This window comes from Hypanus sabinus, chromosome 5 (genome assembly GCF_030144855.1).
Source record: "Hypanus sabinus isolate sHypSab1 chromosome 5, sHypSab1.hap1, whole genome shotgun sequence".
Lineage (NCBI taxonomy): Eukaryota > Metazoa > Chordata > Chondrichthyes > Myliobatiformes > Dasyatidae > Hypanus > Hypanus sabinus.
The window spans coordinates 52,073,455-52,092,207 of NC_082710.1; the positions used below are offsets into that span (position 1 = coordinate 52,073,455).

The following is an 18,753-nucleotide window of genomic DNA, read 5'->3' on the forward strand; positions in this document are numbered from 1 at the left end:
GTATATGTTTTGTATTATTTATCATTTTCACCATACGTTAATATGGAAGAGTGAACAGTAAACAGTTAATCTTACTGCGACTCAGTCTTCATTGGCTCCGGTTTAACTTGGTGCTTAGTCAGAGTTTCAACACTGCACGAGAACACTAAAACTATTGTAATAGTAATTTTATGTATTGCTGCCACAAAGCAAATTTCATTAACATACATCACTGATTCTGACTCTTCATTATTTGAGATGGGGTATGCCATATCCCACATCTCCATGAACAGAAGGCGAAAATGCATTTCCTCTAGAAAAATTAATCTCAAGAATTAACAGTGAGGGAAAAGTGCAAGACACGTGGGATCAATTTTGATTGTATGTTAATTTAAACTTAAATTAGAAGTTCTTTTTCTTTTAGTTTTATATGTTTTCCTGTCATGGGATGGCTGTGTAAATATGCTGTACTGTATCTGCTCTATGATATGCTATGCTGCTTTGTAAGATGAGAATAAATAATAATAAAAATTTGAATTACAAAAAAATGGATCTCAACGTAGGTCATACAGCTCCTCAGGGGACCATGCCAGATTTCATAAGGGTTATAATTTTTAAAAGGAGCTGGGGTATACTGGAGTTTAATGGGCCACGATAAGTTTACCGCTTTTGTGTTGGCGCATGGCCTAGTGGGCAAGGCATCAAACTAGTAACCTGAAGATCACTGGTTCAAGCCTCAGCTGAGTCAGCGTGGTTGTATCCTTGAGCAAGGCACTTAACAACACATTGCTCTGCGATATCACTGGTGCCAAGCTGCATGGGTCCTAGTGCCCTTCCCTTAGACAACATCGGTGGCATAGAGAGGGTAGCTTGGGTAACTGCCGGTTTCCCATACAACCCTGCCCAGGCCTGCACCCTGGAAACTCCAGGCGCAGATCCATGGTCTCTCGAGGCTGATGGATGCCACCGTTTACTGCTTTAATGAAGAATTACCAAAATAAATCTTTTAAAAAATGCAAATATGTAATTTAATTAGAACAGTTGAAACAGTTGAAATGAATGGGATAATAGACAATAGGTGCAGAAGTAGACCATTAGGCCCTTCGAGCCTGCACTACCATTTTGAGATCATGGCTGATCATCTACTATCAATACCCGGTTCCTGCCTTGTCCCCATATCCCTTGATTCCCCTATCCATAAGATACCTATCTAGCTCCTTCTTGAAAGCATCCAGAGAATTAGCCTCCACTACCTTCCGAGGCAGTGCATTCCAGACCCCCACAACTCTCTGGGAGAAGAAGTTTTTCTTTAACTCTGTCCTAAATGACCTACCCCTTATTCTCAAACCATGCCCTCTGGTGCTGGAACATCATCTGGAACATCATATGTTCCAGCTGGAACATCATATGTTCCAGCATCTGGAACATATTTCCTGTCTCTATCTTGTTCAATCCCTTAATAATCTTATATGTTTCAATCAGATCCCCTCTCTATCTCCTTAATTCCAGCGTGTACAAGCCCAGTCTCTCTAACCTCTCTGCGTAAGACAGTCCGGACATTCCAGGAATTAACCTCGTGAATCTACGCTGCACTTCCTCTACAGCCAGGATGTCCTTCCTTAACCCTGGAGACCAAAACTGTACACAATGCTCCAGGTGTGGTCTCACCAGGGCTCTGTACAAATGCAAGAGGATTTTCTTGTTCTTGTACTCAATTCCCTTTGTAATAAAGGCCAACAAATTCCATTAGCCTTCTTCACTGCCTGCTGCACTTGCTCATTCACCTTCAGTGACTGATGAACAAGGACTCCTAGATCTCTTTGTATTTCTCCCTTACCTAACTCTACACCGTTCAGATAATTTGCCTTCCTGTTCTTACTCCCAAAGTGGATAACCTCGCACTTATTCATATTAAACGTCATCTGCCAAGTATCTGCCCACTCACCCAGCCTATCCAAGTCACCCTGAATAATATGCGAGATGATGCAAATGAGACAGCAAAACTCTCCGTTACTCACTGTCTTTATCACTCACTCTCTCCCAACACCCCCCCCCCCGTGTCTGTCGCTCTGTCGCTCTCTCTCTCTCTCTCTCTCTCTCTCTCTCTCTCTACACACCCACTTCCAGCTCTCCCCTGCCTCTGGCCCAACTCACCCTTCCCTACCTCAGTCCTCCCATTACCCTCAATCCTACATCCCTCCCTCACTGTCCGTGTCTGTGTGTTGCATTCATCTGGCGAAAGTGCAGAGAGGTGAATACACCTAAAGTCTACCACTGCGTCACCATCTACCACTACAACTTCCATTAAATCCCTTTTACTTAGCATATTTTGAAAAGTTCACCTCACTTTTCTTGGTCATACTGTAGCATTTCCAAGTAATGAGCAGCTTGAAAAACAAATTGTTACTGCTAAGTCTAGAATACTTTGTGTGTCAGATGTATTTGAAAAATCAAATTTATTAAACAATTACAAGGACAAAACTCGAATCTTTTATCATGCAGGTTATTACCACTTTCCTTGGAAATCAAACTTTTCAACAGCAATATTGGACGTTGCAAGTTTATGAATTTTCTCACTGCCCACTCTTAAAATAGAATTGCAAGATAATGATGTGATTTTACATCTGATCATTTGAAACACCTACAGATTGATATGGAATTTCAGTTCAGAGACCTGCTGGAGATGTGTTTTCCTGATTGGGTGATGGATCCAATTGAGACGAATGTGAATGATGTCGACACCACATCGCAAGAAAGCCTTATTGAGCTACAGAGTGATATACCAGCTCAAGCAAAATTTGAAATGCAGCAAGTAAAATTTCTGGATAACCATGGTATTTAAATTGAGTTTCCATAGCTGAGAGAAAGTGAAGTTGCTTTTAAAATTTCCCACCTCCTATCTAGTTGAATATGTTTTTTTTTTAAAAAAAAATTATTGAATTTTCAAATATTTGAATATGGTTTTAAGTCAAGCTTGTCACCTGCTATCAGAAGCTATCCAAAGCTCATCAACTCTTTCCACAATATCAAGACAGTTATCTTCAACTACCTTTGATCAAGTTAAACCAGATATTCAAAAACTTACTAATTTGCATCTGTTGCAAGAATCTCACTAAATACCCGAAGTAACAATACTAAGCACTTTTTCATTGGTAATTGGAAGAACATATTATAAATAACGTATCCCATTCATATCTTTGAACAGTTTTATTTTTCATATATACCTGTAACATATTTAACATAAATATTAGCTGTATCTTAGAATTAGTACAGTTGACCAAAAAACTTTAGCAATTAACAGATACTATGGAGGGTGGGGCCACAGAAGTAAATGAAGTGGGCCATGAGCAGAAAAAAAATTGAGAACCACTGCTCTAGAACCATGCTATTACAGGTATTGTTGCATTCAGGGAAAGGTTTGAAGGAACAAAAAAAAAGTCAGAGAGAGACTGATTCCTGCAGAAAGAAGTAGTTAGGGAAAGACATGGCTGGCAATACAATCTTGCAGCTGGTGGAAATGTTGAAGAATGATGTGCTGGATATATTGGCTGGTGGGACGTAAAGGTCCAGGGAAACTCTATCCTTGCTCTGGCTCGGAGAGGTGGGGTAAGAGAAGTCTGTGAAACAGAGGAGATGTAGGTGATGGCTCCATCAACCAAAGAGTGAAGGAAGCTCCTTTTCCTGACAATGGAGGACATCTCAAAAGTCCTGGCAGAGGATATCATTTTCTGTTCCTCCATCTCCACCACATCTGGTCTTGGGACTAGGTCTTTTACTCCAGGACATCAGAGAGGTCTTTCTTTTTTCAGAGGAGTTACAGAAAAATAAGTAAGAGAGTTCTTAAAACCAACATATACAGCACCTGATGGTTCAAATGATCTATTATGCAGAAATATGAATTATATAAAGATTTTTAAATGGCAAAGAAATATTGATAGTATTTTCAACTAACAAGTAACTGTTTGGCCCCAAATCTCTTTGGCAAGTGCAAATATATTATTGAAGTTTCTGATTACAAGGAGAATCTACTAACGAAACCTAACATTTGGAATTGGCCTTGCAAAAGTAGTGAATTTAAGGAAAAGCTTGCTCACACTTAAATCTCTCATTAATGATCCTTTTGAAATTCACCAAAATGTCTATCTTAATGACCACACAATCAGGGTCCAGTTACCCAGCAATTACAGGTACAGACAACCCCCACCCTTTATTCGTAGGTAAGAAGGGATTTCATTTAAGAATGAAACCAGTAGTGGGCCTGTGTAATAACATCCGAGCATCAAATCATTAGTGATGTAATAATTAGGTGAAGACGTCAGAAAACACAAAGCAACTAAACTGACAAACATTACAGTGGAGTTCAATTTCTGACAATTCACAAGGAAACAAGACTTGCAATTTCTTGACTTCTTCTCCAACAATGGACCAAGAAGGTTTATAGTTCCCCAACCAGCAATTTTAAAAACTATCATTAAATCATTTGATTTACAAAGGCATTTTCTACAGCACTGCAAGCCTGAGGGTCGTCTTTTAATTAGTATGTGTGTCCTTATAACCTAGTTATTCATATAGCTATTAACAATTGACATTGTCTTTCTATATGACTAATCCACCCACAATCAAACTGGAATGAAAATTGTCTCCAATACACATTGGGATTGTACCCATTAAATTTAATCTAATTGTGAGAATTCTACTGAATTATACTTAAAGGCATTCATAATAAACAATCTAAACTGTATTAAGGCTTACACTCAACTGGTAGATTGGTTTATTATTGTCACATGTACCAAAGTACAGTGGAAAATTTGTCTTGCATACTGAAAATAAAGATCAATTCATTACAACAGTGCATTAAGGCAGCACAAAGTAACACAGTAAGAGAAAGCACAATAAGGTTTTATAGTTGCAGGTAGATACAATGTGTGAGGTCCTAATGAAGTAGATCGGGACATCAAGAATCCATCTTATATTACTGAATGATCCCCTAGTCTTAATACAGTGGGACAGAAACTGCTCGAGCCTGTCAGTTTTTTTTAAGTCTTCTCCCTGATGGGAAGGCGGCAAATAGAGAATGCTTAACATGGGACGGGATTTTTAATTCTGTTAGCAGTTTCACCACAGCAGACGGAAGTGAAGACAGAGTCCATGGTGGAGATTCTGGTTTCTATGACACGCAGAGTTGTGTACACAACTCCCTGAGGTTTCCCACAGTTACCTTGGCAAGACATGATGCATCTGGATAGGAACCTTTCTACAGTGCACCAATAAAAATCGGTGAGGTTCAAAAGGGGCAATCCAAATTACACAGACAACTCGCTATCTACCTTAGTCCTAGAAGCAAATGTTTTTCCCACAAGTGTGAAAAGAAACCATTTCACTGCATTGGCAGACAATATAAAAATACTAAAACAGTTTAAACAAAACTCCACCTTGAAAGAGCCAAGTCCACACCATAAAATAATTTTTTTAATCTGGGTAATATATTACTAAGTAGAAACATGAGTAAAGCATTGTTGCATTATATATTTAAAAAAAAATAATGGATTTCAGCCATCTTAGAATTCCTTTCTAGTGACATAAAAGGAGTCCTTGAACTACACACACAGTGATCTGAAAATTATTCAAACAAACCTTCCGTTCCTCCTTTTATATCTAGGGCAAACAATTACATGCACAAAAGGAAATGTTTAAGATCTCAGGGAGTTACAAAGAAGAAATGCATTGCATTGGTATGAACATATTGCAAGCCAGGCACAAAAACATTACCTCCACGAACAAATCCATTTGTGGTTATAGCAGACGTTGATAGCCCTGTGATGGTGGTGACGACAGTTGCTGTGCCAATAACTAGGAGAGCCAGACCTGTTTACAGATGAACAAGATGAAGAAAAAAAATCCAATAGAAAATATTGAATGTTTAGTTCTGCAAATTAAACTGCATTAAAGATTGTGTATTAGACACATGCATGCACATCACATTGATACTCATTGGCACACCATAAGCAAAAGGATTGAACATGACAGGAAATCAAGCAACATGAACCATTAATTGAATTCTAGCACAACACAACATTAAGGCTGCTCAGCCTCTAGCCTGGTGAGCTCTGCATTGAAGTCATGGCTGATCATACTATAACCTCAATTCCTTATTCCGGTCTACCATCCCTACTGCCACCCACAAGAAACTTTCACCTCAAAACTTGTTAATCGAAAATAAAGCCTCTCGAGAAGAAACTGGAAGCAGAATTCCAGAGCATCATGACCCTCAGTAAATTGCATCTACTCTTAAACTGCAGTTCCCTTCAAACAAAGATGACCTCATGTCTAGGTCACTGAAATATTCTTCACATCTTTCCAATATATGCTCCATTGTAGTCACTTTTCACTCTTAAATTTCTGTTCAGTATTAGAAGCCAACAGTTACAGATTTCCAAATACAACTCCTGAACCTCATCTAGATTGAAATGCAATTCAAAACAAATGCAACACAGGGTCTGAGACCTTAATCAAAGAAACTACAGGGTAGAAGAGAACTTATTGTGGTTAATTGTAAGAATACAATCAGAAGATTATACAGTTTAGGAAATGGCTAGCATTAAAAAGACCATCTGTCATAGAAACAGAATTAGATTATCTGGCCCAGATTCTACTCTACCACTCCATCATGCGACATTTATTTTCTCATTCTCAACCCCATTCTCCTGCCTCCGACCTGTAACTCTTGCTAATCAAGGACCCATCATCCTCCACTTTCAATACACCCAATGATTTAGCCTCCACAGACATCTGAGGTAAAGAATTCCAGAGATTCAACATGGTGGGACAAATGCCCTATTCCTGCACTGTACTGTTCTGTGGTCTCCTTATCTTTAGCCTCAATATCTTCTCTCCACTTCTTCGCCATTATTTTTGTCACCTCTTGCCATCCTCCTGTCAATGGTACTAGGACTGGAACTTAGTCCAACCCCTTGTTCATTGACCATGGTACAGATACATGGGAGTGAGTATGGCGACTAAAATGACATGTATTGCTGAGGTCTCTTTCAGGCCATCATTAAGGACACCACCTTCCTGATTACAAATGCTCTGCCTGATAAGAACTACATCATGCAGGTCCAGGCCAAGGAGGAGTTTAACCACAGCTCATGGACACATTCAGTGTCACCTAGGAAGGTATGAGAAGGATGGAGCTCCCTCCTCCCCTCATCATTTCCCTCTTCACTCTGCCTCTTTCCTCACAGCCCCCACTGTTTCTCTCCCTCTCTACCCACATAATGCTCTCCTTTCACACCTCTTCCTCCACCCTTCTCCACACTCATCCTTTCTCCCTGTACTCTCTGCTCTCCCCCTTCTTCTGTCCACTCCCTCCTTCTCTTCCATCCACATTCTCCTGTTCCCTCCATCTTTCCAATTTCCCACTGTCTTCTTCTAGTGTTCCCCCTTCCCTACCTCTCCCTCTACAACTTCCCTCTCATTCCACCCCTCCTTCCACTCACCCACCCTGTCATACTGACATACACCCTCCCCACTACATAAACTGCCAAAAATTTTACCTTTAAAACACTAGATCCACAATTCATCTACAAGTGACCAGAGAAAGTATAGTATGTTACTTCTAAAGAGGCTTATAAAGAATGTAAAGATAAATTACAAGGCAGTTCATGAGAAAAATAAAACAGACTTCTGAGTTTTATTGGTACATTAAAAATAAAGACTATTTCATGTGCAACTTCTTACAGACTGATAGGAGAATTTCTAATGAGAGAAAAAAAGTAAACAGTTACATTGCATCAATGTTCACAGAAGATACTCATATCTTACCAGGTATATGGGGGAGAAAAGAGTGTGGCAATAATAGAGCCAACAGAACTAAGATGATGTCAAAAATAACTCAAAATACATCAAGTCATTTTCAAGTACATCAATGACAAGGATGTAAAGATTTACAGAGTTTTGAAAGGGGTGGCTTCAGAGATAGTGGATGCTCTGGGTATCTTCCAAAGTTTTAATAATTCTAGAATTGCTCCTATGCATTTCAAAGTGATAAATGTGAATGGCAATACTTAAGAAAGGTGAACTTAAAAAAAATGCAGGAGGCTAGTGACCTAATAACATCAGTGGAAGTGGAAATAGTGAAATCTATGTAAAAAGTGCCAAAACAAAAATAACAGGATTGGGCAGAGATAAAGTAAATCGTGTTTACCTAATGTGGTGAGTAGTAGTATAGATAAAAGGAACATCTAGTGAAAAGGGTACACTTGGATTTCTGGAAGGTGTTGGTTATGATCCTACTTAAGTTGATCAAAGAGGTATTGGTATTAAAATAATATAATAAAGTGAATTGAGAATTGGTTTTCAGATAGCAATTAGGCAGAGTGGGGTAAAACAGATAGTTTTTAATTTGGCAGGATGTGACTATTGGGATACTGGAGGCAATCATGATTGAGCCCCAGCTGTTCATAACCTACATTACTTTGGCTAAGGAGAGGAAATCCCACGGAGATGAGATGTTTCTCCACTCAGGATACTTCTAATTTTTTTTTAAAATCCTAGAGGGTTATGGAGGCTCAGTTGTTTGATTCAAACACAGATATAGTTCTGAATTTTAAATTAAGGGAAATAGTTTTGTGCTGGAAAAGCAGACACAAAGTAGGAGATCAGTCACAAAAGATCTATATGGTCTACAACAGGCTCATACAGTTGAAGTCAAAAGTTTATATACACCTTAGCCAAATACATTTAAACTCAAGTTTTTCCACAATTCCTGACATTTAATCCCAGAAAACAAACCCTGTCTTGGGTCAGTTAGGATCACTACTTTATTTTAAGAATGTGAAATGTCAAAATAATAGTAGAGAGAATGATTTATTTCAGCTTTTATTTCTTTCATCACATTCCAGTGAATTAGAAGTTTACATACACTTTGTTAGTATTTGGTAGCATTGCCTTTAAACTGTTTACTTTGGGTCAAACATTTTGAGTAACCTTCCACAAGCTTCTCACAATAAGTTGCTGGAATTTTGTTCCATTCCTCCAGACAGAACAGTGTAACCGAGTCAGGTTTGGAGGCCTCCTTGCTCGCACACGCTTTTTCCAGTTCTGCCCACAAATTTTCTATCAGATTGAGGTTGACTTTGTGAAGGTCACTCGAATACCTTGACTTTGTTGTCCTTAAGCAATTTTGCTACAACTTTGAGGTATGCTTGGGGTCATTGTCCAATTGGAAGACCTATTTGCAACCGAGCTTTAACTTCCTGGCTGATGACTTGAGATGTTGCTTCAATATACCCACATCATTTTCCTTCCTCATGATACCATCTATTTTGTGAAGTGCACCAGTCCCTCCTGCAGCAAAGCACCCCCAGAACATGATGCTGCCACCCCCATGCTTCACGGTTGGGATGGTGTTCTTCGGCTTGCAAACCTCACCCTTTTTCCTCCAAACATAACACTGGTCATTATGGTCAAACAGTTCAATTTTTGTTTCATCAGACCAGAGGACATTTCTCCAAAAAGAAAGATCTTTGTCTCCATATGCATTTGCAAACTGTAGTCTGGCCTTTTTTTAAAAATGAGTGTTTTGGAGCAGTGGCTTCTTCCTTGCTGAGCAGTCTTTCAGGTTATGTCGATATAGGACTCGTTTTACTGTGGTTATAGATACTTGTCTACCTGTTTCCTCCAACATCTTCACAAGGTCCTTTTCTTTTGTTCTGGGATTGATTTGCACTTTTCACGCCAAAGTACATTCATCTCTAGGAGACAGAACGCATCTCCTTCCTGAGTGGTATGACGGCCGAGCGGTCCTATAATGTTTATACTTGCATACTATTGTTCGTACAGATGAACGTGGTACTTTCAGACGTTTGGAAATTGCTCCAAAGGATGAACCAGACTTGTGGAAGTCCACAATCTTTTTTCCCCCTGAAGTCTTAGCTGATTCCGTTTGATTTTTGTTTGTAAACTTCTGACCCACTGGAATCGTGATATAGTCAAATAAAAGTGAAATAATCTGTCTGTAAATAATTGTTGGAAAAATTACTCATGTCATGCACAAAGTAGATTTTCTCAACATCTTGCCAAAACTATAGTTTGCTAATATGAAATCTATGGAGTGGTTAAACAGAGTTTTAATGACTTCAAACTAACTGTATGCAAACTTTTGACTTCAACTGTATTTTCACACTTTTACTTTTGCACTGATCTAGAAATAACCTGGTTAGCATGATGACACAAAATCATGATTATATCTACTGTTGGATTATAGCCAAAAGCAAGTAAAGCTTCAATTTGGATTAAGGAGTTATATTATAAGAAAATCAATTTATAAAGCAAATCATTTTAAATTATTCTTTCTAATGTCTTTTTTTAAATTCAAAATCTAATAACATTTAGACCTTAAAGAGACCAGTATACCAGCCTTCACTGTCTTCATCCAATAGTACAATTTTCCTTGCACAACGCTCTCATGTTAAAGCCTAATCACATGTGCATTAATCAAGCAAGCCATCTAAACTACAAACAAAAATTTAAGTTGTTAAAATGCATAAATAAATGATTTGGACTAATTCAAAAAGTTCTTCGTTTAATATCATTCCTGGCTCCTCATAACACTTAGCATTCTCTTTGAAATATTTTTGCAGTGAAATCTTCTCTTTTTGCAGTGAAGATTTTCATATTCCTGTTCATCTTTTAAGGATAGGAAGTACTGACGACTTCCCAGTGTGTTGTCAGCCAAAGTTTGAGAACTGATGGTGAAGCACAATTACATTTGGGAGATCAAGAAACAATATGGACAATTACAGAGCAGGAGGACTCTGCAAATTTATGGACATCAGTACCATAAAATCGATCTGAAAATGAGGATAAGCATTGGAAACAAAAGTCAAGGCAATATTTTACAAAGTACTATGGTTCAACTAGCAAAGTACTTAGGGTGGGACTTGGTACAAGAAGATAGGCAAAAGTTTTGAACAATTTTCAATTGATATTGATAAAAGGGGTACCAATTAACAAGTACATCGGAATAGTCAAGCCCTCTAGATGCAAAAACAGTTAAAGGTATAAACAGTAGACAAGCCATACATGCCTGAGTATTATGGAGATTTCATAGCACTACATGAATATAATCACCAAAATAAGCAAAACTAATCCTGTGAAATATAAACATTTACGAATAGAATTCTAAGCATCAAATTCCATATATGCCAAAGATATTTCTATAAGGATAAATACAGGCAAATCCAAGATGTCAATTTTTTTTTAAATCAAATTGATGATTAAATATCCAGATGTAGTGAAGTACTCCACTTGTATTATTAATCCGGATACAGCTTTTAGCTTAATGACATACTACTAAGACATAATCTTTTCCGGAAAAATTCCGGAAACTGTTTCTTAATTAATTTTTCAAGAAAAGGGATATGCAACGACAGTCCAACTTTTGAGGAATATTCCAACAATATCAAGTAAGACTTTTCATAGCAGCTTATAATGTTAAACTCAACTTAATAAAGTTTAATTACAATTATATATTCACAAACTGTCCCCCCGTTGAACTTAGCCAGTACTACTGACAGCAATTTGCAAAGGTTAAGATATTAAACCAGGCGTTCCCAACCTTTATTATGCTATCTACCAATACCGTTAAGCATGGGGTTGGGAACCCCTGTGCTAAACAGGAGAAGGCAGGAGTATTAATTAAAGACCATGCTTTCCAACAAGTTTGTGACAAATATCTTCTTGTACCTATTTACCCTCAAGTTCTTTGCTAGTTGTGCCACATTCATTGAACATGACCAGCTGAATTTAGATTTTGCAGTAAAGATTCAATATTTACGAATTCTCTCAAGGTATTAGTTGTACTGTACATAGTTATAAATATTTCACTAAAAACTTTTAACATTGACACACAACTAAAGTTAAACGAGTGTTACACAAGTTAATCACTTGCATTCAAATTAAAGTTAAAAAGGCTCAGTTAAGCACAAGCTCACCACAAATAATAAATTTATTTTACCTACCTATACCAGCATGGCCAACAATCCATGACAAACGTATGAAGAGCATCACTCCCCAGATATTTAGCATACATCGTACCTAGTGGATAGGGAAAATTTCCATGAGGAGAAAAGGGATCACATATTCCTTTTTTAAAAAAAGAAACAAACAGCTGCTAACAAATAAAACAGGAAGTGAATTATTCCAATCACTTTGGTTAGTTTTACCTGATTTCACTTAAAATCATGTAATTTAAAAAGTTATTGATACTTTTAATACCATTAAAATGGATCTTTAAAATATGGCCACGGACTATGCAATGAATAATCAGCTATCAGCACTCAAATCAAATCAACTTACAAGTTAGATTTCATAAACTAAAGGGTAAAAAGGAGAACAATTAAATGGGCAATAACACTTCCCTATAGCTGTACACTAATGAGTAAACAATATATTTTTTGACAGTCACTAATAGAAAATTCAGCACAATGCCTATTCTGGTCAAGGGAGAAAAATAATTTATTCATGAAATGAAAACTAATAGATGTAAATAGGTATGTTTTAAATCAAAAGAGAAACCTCAATGTCCAAGCCAAAAATCATGCCTAGTGAGCAAGTCCAGAATAATTTGTTGTGAGGTACAGCATGCACAAGTTACATGGATAAAATATTAATTGTGTTGGAAGTCTATCACTCATTCAAAATATTACCTGCTTGCTTGCTAAGAGAATAAGTGGAGGTTTTTGTCAAATAATTGAATTGACTGGAAGCACTATATTTGAAGGATATTATTTTTTTTGCCCTCAATATTCTTCAGAAAATACTCCTGCAACACTAAAAGCAATGATTGAATGGCAAAGCAGATTTGATGGGCCAAATGACACAATTCTGCTCCTATTATCTCATCATCTAAGTTAAGAGCCTTCCAACACAACACTGATCTTCAATACAGTTTCTTCTCTTCAACCCAACTGACTATAATTCTGCCCTATCAACTGACTGACCTGAGAAATTAAGGATAAAAATAAACCTTTTTGAACCTAGGTAACCTTTGGCTAAAAGAATAATTGGGACTGAACAGGAAATTTTGAACTAAAGTAAATTCTGTCTTCAGCAGTTAGCTATAAAGAAAAGCAGTTTATACCAGTTCTCTCTTAATTTGCAGAGAATCATTGAAAATTTGATAAATTGTACATTGTACCCTCATTTGAGTGGGGGTGGGGGGAGCACTCACCAATAAGGATAGGAATGAATATCCATCTGTAAGTAAGTCAGGGTCTAGCAAAGGGGAATAACTGGGAAGGACTAGACAGCACATCCATCTGTAATTAAATCTTGCTTCAGCAGACTCTCTTATCAGTAACAAAGTTTTGCACCAACAGACTTGGTGGGTGTACCAGTTCAAAATGACATCTTGGAACAGTAATATATGGGACTTACTATGTATAAATATACATCTGTAATAAGAGAGAGAGTGCAAGAGTGAGAGATTCCAGCTATCGGGACACTACAATCACTCTGTCTGGGTTTGAAGGCATGGAACATACGTACAGTCAGCCCTCCTTATCCACGAGTTCCACATGTGCAAATTCAACCAACTGCGAATTGAGAAAACTCGTAAGTGCTCTTCCAGCACTTGCTGTTCAAGCATGTACAGACTTTTTTTTCTTGTCATTATTCTCTAAACAATGCAGTATAACAACTATTTTATATAACATTTACATTGTATTGGCTATTATAAGTAATATAGAGATGATTTAAAGTATACAGGAGGATGTGTGTAGGTTACCTTGGATCGGGATCAGAAAAAAAAAATCGGAAGTTCTCTTACTAAGTTGAACAGGTATATCCAGTATTACTTAGCATCAGCTGGTCAAACGTTTGTCTTGGTATATATTTTACCTTTCTATGCATATAAAACACTTAAGAGTGCATGTTTTAGCGCCAGGAGATCCAGTGACAGATCGCTCCCGCGCGCTCTCCATCCGTGCCAGGTTGATGTTGAGGATCAAAAACCCAAAACCCAATAATTCAACCACTGCGTTGCTTAGTAATCATTGTAGCCTTCATCAGGGCAGGGCCTTTCTCACTTTATCCTTTAAAATTGTTCTGATGGTTGACCAACTGTAGCCTAACACTTTTCCCAATGACCAATGGCTTTTCACTTTTTCTGATCGTTTTATTATTTCCACTTTATTTTCAGTCCTGATTGTGATTATTTTCGTGAACAGAAACACTGCGGATTCAGAGCTCCGCTGCCGAATCCTAATGTCCTCCACACTGAGAAAGGTTAAATATGGTCTGGGGATCCACTGGGTCCTAAGGTCCAACTTATTGAGAAAGGTTGAATAAGGGACTTAAGCATCCGCGTTTTCTGGTATCCGCGAGGAGTCCCGGAACCAATCCCTCGCGGATAAGGAGGGCCAACTGCATTCATATACCCAGCCACTGCAGGTGGAATTCCAGGGGAACCAGTGTGAGGTTTCATTTACAGTCACCACCAGTCCGGTGTAATCTAGTAGCGAAAGACTTGCTCTGTCCGTTGGAAGTCGAGATTCAATGCACAGACAAGGGCATCACCCTGGAACTAGTGAACAGCCGACAGCTTCCCCAGTTTCCGAACCTGCCCCCCCCCCCCAGTGGTGGGTAGTTAATCTGGACTCCACTTCGTTTGAACCCCCTCTGCCAGTGGTCGACCCCCATGAAATCCTTTGCTATGACCCTACAGGGAGCACCTTTGAGGAAAGCCAACATTATGCATCCTTCAAGGGACAGAAGTTCCTAGTCACGGTGATTGGAGAGGTTAAAGGAAGAGAGAGCAGTGCATTACTGGCCGAAGTTCCGGACTGGACTGGTGGATCTCCATACCACCGTTAGGTTTGCCCTGGGTTCAAGCCAAAGAGCCTAGGGTTCCTTGCCTACACCCTGACGAAACAAGACTCCAGCACCAAGGGAGACTGGCAAGACTTGGCCACGGGCCAGCTCCAATACTGGAAGGAGTCTGAGGTGAAGACAGGACATCTGGTAAGATGCTCTTTTAGTATATTGACGTTGTACCCCATCTCTGGGCAATTTCAGGCCATGAAGTCGGCCGCACCAATTTTCCGGATCACTGTGAAAGGACAGACTTTCCCATCCATTCCGCAATACACCCTCAAGCCTGAGGCAGCGTTTTACGAGGATGGAAGCTCTTTTGTAGATCCAGCAGGAAAACGATGTTCTGGCTATGCGATAGTGACAGTGAAGTAATTGAGCAGGCCTCTTTTGAAGCAGCTGTCTCAGCTCAGAAGCTGAGCTGTTTGCTCTGACTCGTGCCTGTATCCTAGCAACAGACAAAAGTGCGAACATTTACACAGACTCCTATTACGCATTTGGAGTTGCACATAACTACGGGGCTCTCTGGGAGCATTGGGGATTCCTGACCTCCTCTGGTCACCCCATTAGTAATGCCACCTTTGTAAACAACTTACTTAACGCTCTACAGCTACCTGGAGTTTTGGCTATTATTAAATGTGCAGCCCATATCCGCATGTCCGACCAGGTCACTAAAGACAATGCTTTAGTGGAAGGTGCGGAACAATCCTCAGTAGTTGTAGTCCCCTTGGGTTCCCGTCAAGCAACCCTCCATGACTTAAGCAGTACAGGTTTGCCAGACATGGGGGGAGATACGTATTTTCAGGAAGATGCCTCTGAGGAGGAGCACAAACTGTGGTTGCAGATGGGATGCCAGAAAGACCCCGACCTAGGCATTTGGACCACCCCAGCAGGACAGGTTTGTGTTCCTACACAGTTTTTACCAATATTGGTTGATTACATACATAATTGTACACATCCAGAAAAGGAGGGAATGGTTATTAACCTGTACCCTGCACACTGGGTACGACTCCCTTGCCAGGTGAACCTTTTTCATGTCTACAAGAGTATTTTATTGAATTGCCTGGAATACATTGCTATAAATACTGGTTAGTTATTATAGATGTGTTTAGTGGATGAATTGAAGCTATTCCAACTACCAATAATACCGCTATGACTGTTGTGAAGGTACTATTATGGGAAATAATTCCCAGGTACAGCCTGCCAAAGATGCTGAACTCTGACAATGGCCCACACTTTGTGGCAAAAGTACACGAAGGGGTATGTAATGAACTAGCAACAATTCCACTGTGTCCACCACCCATGGGCCGCTGACATAGTGGTAAGAGTCAATGGCACTCTGAAGAGTAAACTGGCCAAACTAACAGCGGAGACTGGACTCACTTGGTTGAAGGTCCTACCATTAGCCCTATTCCACATGAGGGTTACCCCACAGGGGAAAACAGGATTGTCACCAGCTGAAATCACTTATGGACGGCCCATGAGGACATCCTGGGGACCAAGATCTTGTGTACCACTGCTCCCAGAAAATCTACCAGAAAAAATTGGATATGCATACTAGGGGAAGAGATGGGGAAATATATATGCCAACTAACCAAAATTCTCCGAACATTACATTCGCAAGTACAACAGGCTTACAAGGAAGAGAACTACCCCGCAGAGATGAGTGACTATCCCACCCTAGAACCTGGGGATTTTGTCCTGATCAAAAACTGGAATCCAGGGAACCTCGGACCTCGGTGGAGAGGATCATATCAGGTGTTACTGACCACTCCCACGGCTGTGAAACTGAAGGCGCAATCTTGGTGGATACATCGACAGACTGTAAACATGTTACTGAAAGAACTGAGCAGAAGGAATCTCTCAGACTAAAGGAAAATGTAATGGTTGATGGTGGTGTTTGTGCTTATGCCTTTGAGAGGGCTCATCCCAGCATCCAGGGGCCACATGTCAACACCTTTCTGACTCTGTCATACCAATGCCAAACAGGTAGAACTAGGGGCCTGCTGAGTTTGCGCCAAAATTCCGCAGCATGGTAAGACTATGATTCCAATGTCAGTAATCTCACTCAACCAGAGTGAGGAACTCTCAGCCTGGGCTTTCTCAAATAACACCCAGGGAAGTCAGGTGAGGAACTGTAGTGTAGTCAGAGATGACTTTGGCTGTAAGTGTTTTGAGGGATGGTATCTCAGGACCCCAGCAAATGGAACCTCGTATACTGGGAGACATGCATTCTGGCCACACCTATAGGTGCCCAGCAGTGGAGTAGTAAATGCCACCTGGTATAACTTCCAGGGAGGGGAAGATGCATTTTTTCTGGGAAATAACAGCTGTACCACCTATACCACTGCAGATCCTCCCTGGCCAGTAAATGGCACCGACTGGGTATGTGGAAATTGGGCCCATGTATGATTCCCAAGGGAAACTGCCAGCAGATAGGATCTGCAAAGTTCCAGCAAAGGGTGGACCAGTTGTTGTTATCTAGCATATTTAGTACCCCATCTGAGAGTTGTGGCCCAGAAGCAGGATCACCCCCATTGGAACAGGCAGCGGAGAGAAATAATTGAGACTGAGCGATTTTGGATGATTACTTTTTCCTCCTATCGAGTAGCTAGGAATTCACAAGAGATGATCAATTTGGCTACAGCACTTGAGGAGTTGGCCAACAATACTGCAGGGGCCCTGACAGAAACACAGGCTCAAGTAACAGAAATATCCACTGAATTGATTGCAATCCAGCACACAGTCCTACAGAACCTGATGACCCCTGATTTCAGTCTGGCAGAAAAAGGAGGAACATTACAGGGAAAGAATGCTGTACCTACATACCCGTCCCATTCTGAGCATATAACCCAGGAAATACAAAAGATTCATAACCTAGGACAGAGGTTGCATGGGTTTGGCAGTGGGACAAGATGGTGGCCGTTTGGGAGCTTCTTCAGGGATATCGGTGGTATACTACTGCATTATGGAAGTATTGTACTTATTGTAGTTGCTGTCATTCTTGTATTGCGATGCTTGTGGTCACTGGTGGCTAGCTGCTTCAGCCGTGGGATCTGATTGTAACCTTTGGGCCCTGAGATTTATCATGAAATGATAAAAAGGAGGGAATGAGGAAGTGAGGATAAAAAGATCATTTTGAACCTAGGTAACCTTTGGCTAAAAGAATAATTGTGACTGAACAGGAAATTTTGAACTAAAGTAAATGGTCTTCAGCAGTTAACTACAAAAAAGGCATACCAATTCTCTCTTAATTTGCAGAAAGACATTGAGAATTTGATAAATTGTACATTGTACCCTCATGGTGGGGGGGGGGGGGGGGAAGGAAGACTCACTGATAAGGACAGGAATGAATATCCATCTGTAATTAAGTCAGTGCCTAGCAAAGGGGAATAACTGGTAAGGACTGGACAGCACATCCATCTGTAGTTAAACCTTGCTTTAGCAGACTCTTCTCTGTAACTAAGTTTTGCACCAACAGACTTGGTGGGCGCACCAGTTCAAATAACATCTTGCAGCAATAATGTATGGGACTTACTGTGTATAAATATACAGCTGTAACCAGAGAGAGACCACCTGTCAGATGGTGGCAGTACTTATGTGACAAATGGGTCTCAAACTCCTGCAGGAGAGTGCACAATAAACTGTGGTGATGATAAGCAGCTGGTCTCCTGAGTTTTATTCGGATTTGACTTCAAGACTTCCTAAAAGTCTCAATACACGATGCATCTACCTTGTATACCAAATGCCCCATCCTCTGCCCTTTCACTCCAGTTCTCATCCCATCCTGTCCAAATTTACCAATTAGGGTAAATCTTCCCCAACAGCTCTAACAAATCTGCCAATAAGCATATTGGTTCCCCCTAGAGTTCAGGCATTAAAAAGATAATTTTTGTACAG

The 18,753-nt window shown here is 39.8% G+C and overlaps 1 protein-coding gene across 1 annotated transcript in view; it reads right to left on the bottom strand.

The window, feature by feature from the left end:
- slc12a2 (solute carrier family 12 member 2) overlaps positions 1-18,753 on the bottom strand; it is a 160,929-nt gene that overhangs the window by 102,799 nt on the left and 39,377 nt on the right. The window contains exons 3-4 of the mRNA XM_059969945.1: positions 12,003-12,078; positions 5,749-5,844 (exon numbers count right to left, since the gene is read on the bottom strand). Of these exons, the coding sequence (XP_059825928.1) occupies positions 5,749-5,844; positions 12,003-12,078 (172 nt within the window). The remainder of the gene's footprint in view (positions 1-5,748; positions 5,845-12,002; positions 12,079-18,753) is intronic.